This window comes from Cnephaeus nilssonii (genome assembly GCF_951640355.1).
Source record: "Cnephaeus nilssonii genome assembly, chromosome: 19".
Lineage (NCBI taxonomy): Eukaryota > Metazoa > Chordata > Mammalia > Chiroptera > Vespertilionidae > Cnephaeus > Cnephaeus nilssonii.
In genome coordinates, this window is record NC_137090.1 from 36,468,018 (window position 1) to 36,481,245 (window position 13,228).

General features: G+C 40.1%; 1 protein-coding gene across 1 annotated transcript; it reads right to left on the minus strand.

The window, feature by feature from the left end:
- Nucleotides 1-691: 691 nt before the first annotated feature.
- Nucleotides 692-1,636, minus strand: LOC307115476 (olfactory receptor-like protein DTMT; the record flags this gene model as incomplete). Its single annotated transcript, XM_079798682.1, has 1 exon — nucleotides 692-1,636. The coding sequence occupies one exon, from the start codon at nucleotides 1,634-1,636 to the stop codon at nucleotides 692-694; it is 945 nt and encodes a 314-aa protein (XP_079654808.1).
- Between the last annotated feature and the right edge of the window lie 11,592 nt (nucleotides 1,637-13,228).

A 13,228-nucleotide genomic window follows, 5' to 3' on the forward strand; every position in this document is an offset into this window, starting at 1 on the left:
GAAACAGCCAAAATCAGAGCAGAAATGAATGAAATAGAGCCAGAAAACAACAGAAGAAAAATAAAACTAAGAGCTAGTTCTTCAATAAAATGGCAATAAATACATATCAACAATTGAATCTAAAAATCAAGATAAAGGAACAAGGGATCTAATGAAAATAAATTGATCAATAAAATAGAACTAGGGGCATGGGAACATGGAACTGACTGACAAATCTCAAGAGGGAATGGGGGGACAGGAAGAGACTAACCAAAGAATTTATATGCATTAGCTATGGACACAGACAATAGGGTGGTGAAGGCCTGAGGCAGGGTAGGAACTGGGTGGAAAAGGGTAATGGGGGAGAGAGGGGGACATCTGTAGTAATGTCAACCATAAAGATTTTTTTTAAAAGATCAATATTAAAAAAGGAGAATAGTTAATATCTCAATAATAATACCAATATATTCACTGGATATAATTATGCAATAATTCCATTTTATATCCCACATATGAATGAAATCATGGTTGTTAGCTTTTTCTGTCTGACTTATTTCACTTAGCATGATATTTCAAGGCCCATCTATACTGTTGCAAATGGCAGTATTTAATCTTGTCTCATGGAAATGTACACTTGAAACCTATAAAATCGTATTAACCAATGGCACCACAGTAAGTTTAATAAATAAAAAAAATAATCCAAGTTTCACCATCATGTAAAGAAGAAAATTTTCTTTTTACAAAAGACTCTTCCCAGGGCTCCCTTCATGTCTCTGTTCCTCAGGCTGTAGATGAACGGGTTCAGCATGGGCGTCAACATAGTGTACATCATAGCCATGACCATCTCCTTCACAGTAGAATTATCAGCTGATGGGAATAAATAGAGAACAATAACTGTCCCATAGAACAGCGACACCACAGACAGGTGGGAGCCACAGGTGGAGAAGGCCTTGCGGATACCTCTAGCAGAAGGGACCTTGAGGATGGATGATACAATTCGTGCATAGGACGTGATGATGAGTAGGAAAGGGATGACAAGAATAAGCCCTCCCGTAATAAATATCACCAACTCATTGACTCGAGTGTCAGAGCAGGACAGCTTCAGCACAGCAGACATGTCACAGAAAAAGTGAGGAATCACATTGTCGGCACAAAAACATAACCTGGCCATGAGCAGAGTGTGTAACATGGCATGGAACGTGGTCACTCCCCAGGCCAGCGCCAACATGAACAGGCAGAGCTTGGGGCTCATGATGGTGGTGTAGTGCAGGGGGAAGCAGATGGCCACATAACGGTCATAGGCCATGGCCACAAGGAGAAAGCTCTCCAGGTCTGCAAAAAACAGGTAAAAGTACATCTGGGTCAGGCAGCCTGCGTAGGGGATGGATGGGTCTTGGCTCTGCATGTTGTGCAACAATTTGGGAATGGTCACTGAAGAGAAACAGATATCAGACAAAGACAAATTGCTGAGAAACAAATACATGGGCGTGTGGAGCTGAGAGTCCAGGCGAATCAGGAAAATGATGAGGAGGTTCCCCAGGAAGGTAGTAAGATACATGGCCAGGAACAGGGCATAGAATAGGTTTTGCTGCTCTGGCTCAACCAGCAGGCCCTGGAGGAAGAAGTATGAGATGACAGTTTGATTTCTTCCTGTCATGTTCTGTGTCCAGTATCTTTAAGAAAAAATAACAGTGTCCATTAAAAATCTGAATGAAAATGAACATATTTCTATGATATATGGTCTGTTAGTTGTTCTGCAATAATTTATTTTATTCTCATTATTTGTAACAACACTGTTACCACAAATATAACATATCACCAAATCTAAGCCACTTTTCAAACTTATTTTCTCATTTTTCATTAATTAACATATAACAATGTTCCTCCCTTCTAAAACACTCTTATCTCTTTTATGTGATCACACTGGTTCTTCTGATATTTCCCTGGGCACTTATTCTCAGAAGCTGTGATTGGTTTCTACTCTAACAGGTTTTGTTTTTGTTTTGTTTTGTTTTTTGTGTGTTTGTTTGTTGTTTTTGTTTTGTTAATCCTCACCTAAGAATATTTTTCAATTGATTTGTTTTTATTTTTTAGAGAGAGAGTGGACAGGAAAGGAAGAGACAGAGAGAGGGAAACATCGATGTGAGAGAGACACATTGATTAGTTGCCTCCCGCACGCACCCCACCAGGGCCAGGGATTGAGCCTGAAACCCAGGTACGTGCCCTTGACAAGAATCGAACCCAGGAGCCTTCAGACCACAGATTGATGCTCTATCCATGGAGCCAAACTGGCTAGGGCTCTAACAGTCTTTTTTTTCTGTTGAGAACATTAGCTGGTACTCAAGTCTTTTTATTTTTATTGTTGACACTATTACAGATGTCCCTCATCTCCCCCTTTTTACCAACCTTCCCCCAGCCCTGGCTCCCCCTTCTCTCTGGCCATCACCACTCTGTTGCCTGTGTCCATGAGCTATGCATATATGTTCTTTGGCTAATCCAGTGATGGCGAACCTATGACACGCGGCCGCTGAGGCGGCCACATGGCGAGGATGAAACATTTGCTGCTCCTGAGGATGAAACATTTGCGACTAGAGTCTTGGAGTTAGTTTTTTCCTCAAAGTGACACACTACCCGAGTTATGCTCAGTTTTTTGGCGAAGTTTGACACACCAAGCTCAAAAGGTTGCCCATCACTGGGCTAATCTCTTCACCTTCTTTCATCCAGTCCCTCCCTCACCCACCTTCCCTCTGACAGCTGTCAGTCTATTCCATGTACCCATGCCTCTGGTTCTATTTTGTTCATCAGTGTATTTTGTTCATTAGATTCCACATATAAGTGAGGTCATATGGTATTTTTCTCTGAATGGCTTATTTTGCTTAGCATAATACTCTCCAGGTCCATCCATACTGTTGCAAAAGAGCTCCTTTTACAGCCATGTAGTATTCCATTGTGTAAATGTACTATATATTGGTGTTTCCTTGGGCTTTTTCTTAAACACTATTCTTTTCTAAGTCTCCATATACCGCCCTAAAGAGCCTGTGTATAAATCTCATGGGTAAAATTCTGCCACCTTCAGAATTGCATCATTAATTGTTTAGTGATTATCTCCCCATGTAATATCACAAGCATCTTCAGCTCAACAGATCCCAAATGAAATTCATAATCTCACCCTGCCCCTCTCCGGACCCACTCCTCCAAGTCTCTCACATCTCAGTAAAAGAAACTCAGACTCAAGTCATCAACCAGATAAGGTGAGAACTCCCCAGATAAGTTGAGAACCCACTGCTATGTCCCCACAGCACTCAGTCCCATTGGGATTATTTGCGTATGGCTGTCTTCCCTACCGGATCATAAACTCCTTGCAAGAAAGGCCATAAACTGCACCTGGCACAGTGCCTCGATGTAGCTGGTGTTTCATAAATATTTGTTGGCTATGCTTCAGTCTGAGACATGCATCCCTCCAACTTAAAGACAGCAAACTCCTATTAAGTTAGAATACCTACTCCCACTAAATCCTCTCAGAACAAGAGATGACTAGTTTTTGCCACTTTATTACAAAATTCCCAGAAGTAATCTCAGACTTCTAGAAAATATTAGACTACTTCAACCACACTACTCTTTATCAGGAATAGAGAACCCAGTAAATACATGCACACTGTCACTCCCTGCTTGTGCTGATACCCACAGGATATGACGATATTGCTGTGAAAAATAAACCTGATGGAGAGGTTCTATAATTGGGGGAGAAAAGGGAGGAATAAAGATAATTTCTACCCTTGGGACCTCTAGTTCTTCTGTAGATATCCATACCTCAGAGTGTGCTTCAGAGCTGACGAAGCTGAGGAGCATTAAGGGATATGGGCTGAGTGGAACTGCTGGGATTTCCATCCTGCTGGTGCTGTTTAATTGAGCCACATTAATAATTTTTTACATGTAGACGTGTTGGTTTCACAATAGAGAAAATCATCAAGTGAAGTTTCATACACCTCATGTCTCAGAATTTTACATCCCTGTAAAACAAGTGGGACCCACCTCCGGTGTCGAGTTTCACTAGGAACCACAAGCCAGAGAGCCAGCGTTTGCAGCTGCTGCCACCAATCAGGCTTCTGAGCTTCGGCTGCTCAATCAATGATGCCTCATCCTCTTAACCTGGTGAAGCAGTAGTTAACTGCACATGAGAGTAGTGCTTCTAAAAATGTAATATGCATGTAAACTACCTGTTAAATGCTGGTTTTGATTTAGTGAGTCTGTGGTGGCGCCTAGAATTCTACATTTTATAAGCACAAATTTTATATTTGTTGATGCCAATTCTGGTCTATGCACAACACTCAGTAGCACGAACACGCAACAACATTTTAAAATACAGATTACTGCACCCTCCCCCAATAAATGTAATCAGAATCTCTGGGGAAGGAGAGTCAATCCAAAATATCTTAATGTAATTCCTTATGTAATTCCAATACAAGGCATCCCCAAAATTTATATACACACTTTAACAGCTGATAGCTCAATTTTGAAAATAAAATATATCTTAATAAACACTGCCTTTATAATTATTCAAAGTGTGTGCATTTTGGGGACACTATATATATATATATATATATATATATATATATATATATATATATATTCAGTCAAGGATTAAGAACCTCTGTATTGAGACGCTTGCCTCACACAGATGTCTTTTGTTGAAATGATACCATCTTAAGAGATACATTACCTAGTAACATTTATGAATGCTATCATTAAAACTGGTGAACATCAGTCAAAACATTTCTAGAATCTGAACAAATCTTGAAACCCTGAGATGTGGAGAATGATTATTACACTTGAAAAACTATCCTGCAGAACAACACGAGACCCTCTGATTAGAAGGACCCTACAAAACCAGCTCATTCATCCTTTGTCCAACTTACCCAGTCTGTCTGAGGGTGATTATAGGACCCTGGCCTGAGATCCTGCTCCCTTTTATTCACTAAGGCACGTGAAGTAATGGCCTCTGTAGTCATCACCTGTGTCTGCAACATCCCTTCTCACATCTCCCATCTTCACACCTGTGGACCTAAGGGGCCCTGCATCCCAAAGGAGGTTAGATCCTGGAGGAACTCATTAAAGACAAAGTAATTATGTAGGACTGCTCTAGCACAATGCTCTCAGAGTCCTAGAACAGTGACTGGTTATAGTCACTGATCATACCTGACTATAGTTTGGGGGAAGGCCAGGATGGAGAGAAGCTCATGTATGGACGATTAAACACTATCTGTTTAATGGACATTAGGCCTGTAGGTCTGGAACCTACATTTCCAGAGGTGAAGGAAAATGGTTGGAGAAGCCAACTAACAGGGACCAGAATGTAAATATCCTAAAATATCTTAGGAGTTAGGAGGCTTTACCTGGTGGGCAATCAGAGAAAAGTGCCATGAAAGACATATATTTCGGAAAGATTCCCAAGGTGGAAGAACCTCTTACTATAATCCAATTTCCCATGAATATACCCAAGGGGAGAAATATATCTGCAGATAACAAGGATTTGACTTCTATTACCTAACCATATGGAAAGGACAAGAATAAAATACACTCTCCCAGATCATGCTCAATCTTCCTCAGGCCAAGATAGAAGAGAAACTCAGATTTGCATTCCATTAAGGTACATCTAGCTTCTTACCCCTCTAGGAAAACTCCAGGCGTCCTCAAACTACGGCCCGTGGGCCACATGCGGATGTTTTTGCCGTTTTGGGTGGTTTTTTTTTACTTCAAAATAAGATATGTGCAGTGTGCATAGGAATTTGTTCATAGTTTTTTTAAACTATAGTCCGGCCCTCCAACAGTCTGAGGGACAGTGAACTGGCCCCCTGTTTAAAAAGTTTGAGGACCCCTGCCTTAACAGCACCCCACCACTACTATTATCTCTACTACTTTACTGATGTGTCAGATTACCTCGTTTCCAGCTCCTCCTTACCCTGCAATTGATCACAAGGCCATAGCTAAGGGTATAACCTTCTTCCATACCTATTCCATGTTCACTTTGTCATCACCTCAGCTGAATGGGGTTATTTACATTCAACCTTCATTCCTTGAGAGTCTGAATCCTCAATGTTATTGCCTTTGAGTTGTTATGGGTTTTAAATTAAACTTGTACTACATGGTACCCCAAAGAAACTCCTAGGTAATTCAACATGGTCGTTCCTTTCTTGCTGTGTAGAGAAACCAAGTTTTCTTTTGTTAATTTGGATTGAATTACCCAGACAGTATGGTAACTCCTTTGTTTGCCTATTGGTTCAGTGACTGTCTCAGCTTCCAGTAAAAGAGAATCACTGGAGCAATCTGTAGAAGTGTTCCTCCCTCAGGAGCTGCATTGGATGCTTCTTGCGTACCACTTCAGATTCTCTGACATAATTTTTTTTAAATATATATTTTATTGAATTTTTACAGAGGGAAGGGAGAGGGATAGAGAGTTAGAAACATCGATGAGAGAGAAACATCGATCAGCTGCCTCCTGCACACTCCCTACTGGGGATGTGCCCTCAACCAAGGTACATGCCCTTGACTGGAATCAAACCTAGGACCCTTCAGTCCACAGGCCGACGCTCTATCCACTGAGCCAAACCGGTTAGGGCTCTGACATAATTTTTATTCCAGCCAGTTCTGCACAGATTCAGCCAGCTTCACATAGATACAACTTGACAGCATTAACTCAGGCCTGCTCTACCTGCTTCTTTTGTCCTGCCATTCCTACCATAGGGTTTCTCTGATTCCCTGGAGTAGAATATCATGGGAAGTCAGCTTAACACTCATACACACACAACCTGAAAGTGTAGGGTTGTTAATTTATCTTTATTGTATTACAAAAGTATTACAGATGTTCCCTTTTCTCCCATTAATCCCTTCTAGTCCACACTATTGTCTCTGTCCATGGGTTATGCCAGTGGTCGGCAAACTCATTAGTCAACAGAGCCAAATATCAACAGTACAACGATTGACATTTCTTTTGAGAGCCAAATTTTTTAAACTTAAACTTCTTCTAACGCCACTTCTTCAAAATAGACTCACCCAGACCATGATATTTTGTGGAAGAACCACACTCAAGGGGCCAAAGAGCCGCATGTGGCTCGCGAGCTGCTGTTTGCCGACCACGGGGTTATGCATATGAATTCTTTGGTTAATTTCTTCCCATCCACCTTAAATAACAGATGCTGAGAGATGTTTAATATATCCTTCTCCTGTTTTCACGTAGGTGGATGGTCCTATCATGCATTTCATCAAGCCTTATTCACTCCTCATGGTGGCCAACTCAATAAGCCACCCCGCGATTGGTTCTCCCTTCTTCCTTATTTACCGCCTCTATCTGTCACTTTTCCCATGAGATAATATTCCCAAATAAACTATTAGCAAATAAGATTTTATTTCAGTCTCTGCTTTTTGGGCAACCAAAGCTATGACAGAATCTAAGATCTCTAACCAGGAGAGCCCAAAATTGTGAGGATGGGAAGCAAAAATTTTCTGAGTATATTATTTGATCTGATAATGACAGAAATTGGTCCTGCTACAACATCCCTTAATTCCCAGACTCATGAATCATGGCTATGGGGGAAAGAGCATCATATATGGGTTCCTGGTTCAAAGTATATACCATATTCTATAGGACTTTACACCAATCTTTCTGGATGAAATTTCCCAGCTGTCACAACTGAACCTTTGTACAGGCAGTAGGTGTAAAGCTAGAAGAGAACATACCATCATCCTCTGCATCCTCCTTTCATGCACCTTCCAGGGGATCCATCCACCTTGATTGTACTTGGTTGATTCACAAAACGGTGAGCAACAGAGATTTAATGAATGAGGGCAGAAAGAGAATGTACAGAGGAAAGGCCAGAGTGCAGATAAGTTTCAGAAGAACAAGGCTGGGGAATTAGAGAATTAAGGAAATTATGCACATATATACACACTAGAGGCCCAATGAACGAAATTCATGCAAGGGACTCGGCCCTCACAGCCCCAGCTTCGTCTGGAAGGTCGTCCAGAAAGACATCCAGAAGGTCGTTTGGCTACCTAGTCTAATTAGCATATTACACTTTTATTATTATAGATAACAAGAAATGTGCAAGATTTTAATGAACAAATTTATAAAACTTTACTAAAAGACTAAGATAAGATCTAAATAAATAGACATGAAATACTCCTTAATGGGAAGATTTACTACTAAAACTTTGTCCACCCTCCCCAGTACAATTTATAAATTTGATGCAATCCTAATCAAAATTCAACAGGACTTTTTTTTATTAAATTTATTGGGGTAATGGTTAATAGGATTACATGGGTTTTGAGGTTTACAATTCTGATACATCATCTGTATATTGCATTGTGTGCCCATCACCCAAAATCAAATCTTTCTTTCATCATTGGATAAAGAAGATGTGCTACGAATATATAATGGAAAGCTACTCAGCCATAAGAAAAGATGAAATACTGCCATTTGTGACATGGATGGATTTTGGGACTATCATGCTAAGCAAAGTAAGTCAGACAGAAAAAGTTAAGAAACAGATGATTTTACTCATATGTGGGATATAAAACTGAAAGCAACAAATGAACAAATGAAAAACAAAAATTCATAGACACAGACAACAGTATGGTGGTTACCAGAGGGAGGGGAGGTGGGGTAGTAAAGGGTAAAGGGGGTTAAATATATGGTGTCCAATAGGATTTTTTAAAACAGACTTTGAGGAGATATCTGTAAGAATCCCTAAGAAATCAATGAAAAAGTGTTTAAAATAGACTTGTACATTTGATTTTGTAATAAACATGGTATTTCAAATCTATATGAAAATGATGTACTATTCAAGATATGGTGTTGAAATAATTAGCCACCTATTTGGGAAAGAAAAAGAAAGTTAAACCTCTATGTTTGCAATCTACATAAAGGTAACTTCTAAATGGATGAAAAAATATCCTCAGGTGAGGATTAACAAAAAATAAATGAAAAAGCAAAATATATAAAATAGGATTACAAAAATGTATTAAAAATACATTAAAAACTTTAAGCATAGAGAGAAACCAAGATGGCGGCATAAGGTAAACACCTAATTGTTGCCTACCACAACAATTTTGAAACTACAACTGGAAAACAGAGTGCACACCATCCAGAACCACCAGAAAGCTGGCAGAGTGGAAAACCTACAACTAGAGAAAAAAAGAAAGGGGGACGCTGAGCCTCAAGAGCTGTGGAGGTGCGGAGATCCGTGAGCGCGGAAAGGGCGGGCGGCTGAATACACGGCAGGCTTGCGCGCGCAGCGCGCGGAGAGGGAGGGCAGCAGACGCTGCGTGGCTAGCTTTCTCGTTTGGGAGAAAAACAAAACCTCCTGACTGCACTGAAATCCAGCTGCGGTCGGGGAGAAACTGGTCTATTTGGCAGCGGGCGAGGCTCGAAAGCTGCCTTCTCTCAAAGGCGTGCAGCCATTGATTAGGGCACGGAGAAACCTGCCCTCTTAGGGCGGCGCGGACGGAAACCAAGTTTGTCTACGCCATTCTGAGACTCTGCCCCATCCAAGCTGAGCACAGCCCTCCCAGTGACTGGATTTCTCGTTCGGGAGAAAAACAAAACCTCTGGTCTGCACTGAAATCCAGCCCCAGCTGGGGAGAAACTAGTCTGTTAGGCAGCGGGCGAGGCTCGAAAGCTGCCTTCTCTCAGAGGCGTGCAGCCATTAATTCGGGCACGGAGAAACTGCCCCTCTTAGGGCGGAGCAGACGGGAAACCAAAGCTTGTCTGCGCCACCCTGAGACTCCGCCCCATCCAAGCTGAGCACAAAAGCTCTCCCAGCGGAGACACTGCTGATCCTCACAGCCAACTGGCTTGGAGATCAACTCCCGCCAGTGATACCAACAATCCCAACCACTCTGAACTCCAGTTTCTGGGGACACGCAGGGGACCCAGACACCTACGGGACTCTCAGCCATCGGTCGGAGAGTGAGAGTGACTTTTCTGTCGGTGTGGACGACACCAGATTTCAACCACTCTCATAAGGGACACATTCAAGAGGTAGACTCAGTGAGCACCAAAGCCCTACTGTGTCTCCAGCACAGCAATTCTTCCGTTATAGACACAGCAGGCCCTCACAACCAATTGGACCGGAGGTCAATTCCTCCCAGTGTACCAACAGCAATCAGGGTTTTTAACTACGCCAAGACTTTCCACTCAGCCCACAAAGGGGAGTACCAAGAGCGACCACCTAGGGTGATTGGGGAAGCTGAGCTACCGGCCCCTATAGGTCACCGACCATACAAAGCCACTCCATCAACACAGGGAGGCAGCCAAAATGTGGAGACATCGAAGTATGTCACAAGTAGGAGAGATAGATGAAAGCAAACTAATGGACGACACAGTGTTCAGAACCATATTTATAAGGTTACTCAAGAATCTTCTAAAAACTGCTGAGAAACTTGAAGAGACCTTCAAGGACCTAAATGAGAATACCAAAAAAATGGAAAAGGACCAGTCAGAAATTATGCATACACTGTCTGAAATAAAGAATATACAGAGTAGACCACCGCACCCCAAAGAGTCAAACCAAAGATCTGGAATATGAGGAAGAAAAAAACACCCAACCAGAGAGGCGGAAAGAAAGAAGAATCCAAAAGTGTGAGGATAGCATAAGGAGCCTCCGGGATGGCTTTAAGCGTACCAACATCCGAATTTTTGGGGTGCCAGAAGAGAGAGAGCAAGATACTGAAAACCTATTTGAAGAAATAATGACAGAAAACTTCCCCCACCTGGTGAAAGAAATAGACTTACAGGTTCAGGAAGTGCACAGAACCCCAAACAAGAGGAATCCAAAGAGGACCACACCAAGTCACATCATAATTAAAATGCCAAGGGCAAAAGACAAAGAGAGAATCTTACAAGCAGCAAGAGAAAAACAGTTAGTTACCTACAAGGGAGCACCCATACGACTGTCAGCTGATTTCTCAACAGAAACTATGCAGGCCAGACGGGAATGGCAAGAAATATTCAAAGTGATGAATAGCAAGAACCTACAACCAAGACTACTCTACCCAGCAAAGTTATCATTCAGAATTGAAGGGCAGATAAAGAGCTTCACAGATAAGAAAAAGCTAAAGGAGTTCATCACCACCAAACCAGTATTATATGAAATGCTGAAAGGTATTCTTTAAAAAGAGGAAAAAGAAGAAAAAAGTAAAGATAAAAATTATGAACAACAAATACATATCTATCAACAAGTGATTCTAAAAATCAAGTGAATTAAAAATCTGAGGAATATAATAAACTGGTGAACATAATAGAATCAGAGGCATAGAATGGGAGTGGATTAATAATTCTCAGGGGGAAAGGGGTGTCTGTGTGGGGGGTATGGGAAGAGACTGGACAAAAATCATACACCTATGGATAAGGACAACGGAGGGGAGGGAACCGGGTGATGGGGAGATATGGGGGGGAAAAAGGAGAAACAATTGTAATAATCTGAACAATAAAGATTTATTTAAAAAAAAACTTTAAGCATAAAAAACTGTTTATTTAAATATTTTCCATATCATTTCCAGTGGTTCCAGTATCACTTATTAAATAGTCTCTCTTTTCCACTGATTTCAGATGCTAATGTTATCACTAAGTTCTCTATATACTTGAGGCTATTTTCCTCCTTTAAATTCTGTTCTATTGATCTATTCATAAACCAGTACCATATTTTTCATGAACAAATATATTTTAATACATGCTGTTTTAAAATGTCTGTCATTTCTTTGAACTCGTTCCTTCAAATGATGGAGCCTAATTCCCCTCTTCTTAAATGTGGTCAATACTTAAAAGATTCACTTCTCAAAAATAGACTGTAGTATACTGATTGACTTCCAAGGCTAGATCATAAAAAGGATCGTTCCCGCCTGGATAACTATTAGATTACTCACCCTAGGGAAGCCAGCTACCATGTCATGAGGACACTCAAGCAGCCCTTTGTAAAGGTCCACATAGTAAGAAACAGGCCTCCTGCCAACAGAAAGCACCCCCTTGGCAGTCATTTGCATCAGCCACCTTGGAAGTGGGTCCTCCTAAGAGACCACATGCCAGAACTGCCCAGCCAAGTTACTCCTGAAATGCTGACCCACTGAAAGTGTGAGAAGAATAAATACTTATTATTTTAAGCCACTAATCTGGGGGTGTGGGGATAATTGGCTAGGCAGCAATAGATAATATATTTAAGGCTTTATAATATACAATAAAACTATTGTCTACTGTTCTTTTTGGAGTTTTCTTGACAATTCTTTTTTTTACACAACCTTTATTATCAGCTTGGGGTGTGTGTGTGTGTACATAGAGGAAATTACATGCTACAAATTGATTTGAGTAAAAACATCTTTTATTTCTATACAAGAAAATTATTTATTTTTCCATTTATCCAAGTCTTTTATTCTGTACTTCATTAATATTTTAAAGTTTTATTCATATATTTTCCATACTTATCATGTAGTCTTAATTAGTATTGGAATTTTTACTATTTTAAATGGTATTTTTATCCATTTCTCATTCTAATGTTTGTGGGTCACTTAAATATATCTACTAATGATTTATGCATATTAAGTTTATTAAATTATCTCATTTTTGCAGTAGTTTCTCAGTTAATTTTCTTAGGTTTTCCATGTATACAATTATATCATCTGCCAGTAGTAAAAATTCTTATATCTCAATTTATTTTATCTAAAGTATTCTCTGGGTCCCAGATTATAAATGCCATCAAGTTCAGAGATTTTTGTTACTTTGTTCTTTGTCTCCAGCACTTGAAACACTGCTTGGCACAGAGTATGTGCTCACTAAATTATTGAAGTAATTAAATAAACTGCATAGACTAGCAGCTCCAGTACAGTGTTTAGTAACAGTACTAATAGTGGGCACCCTTGTCATCTTGTTCCTGACTTTAGTGGGAATGTCTCTAAATTTCCCCATTAAGTTTGATGTTGGATTTGGGGCTAACTCAATGTATTATTATCTCATGTTAAATAAGTATCTATTTCCATTATATTGAACATTTTTATCTGAAATGGTTATTGAATTTTAGCAAATGTGCTCTTTTTATGAAAGACAGTAAAATTATTTTTCAAAAAATCTTTACACATTTGAAAGCATTTAAATATTTTAGTTCAACAACTGAAATACAGAAAAACAATAGCTATAAAACTGTGCAGATGCTAATTTAAACAATAATGAAAAGTGCTTTAAGTTATAGTATTTAAACTTCACTAT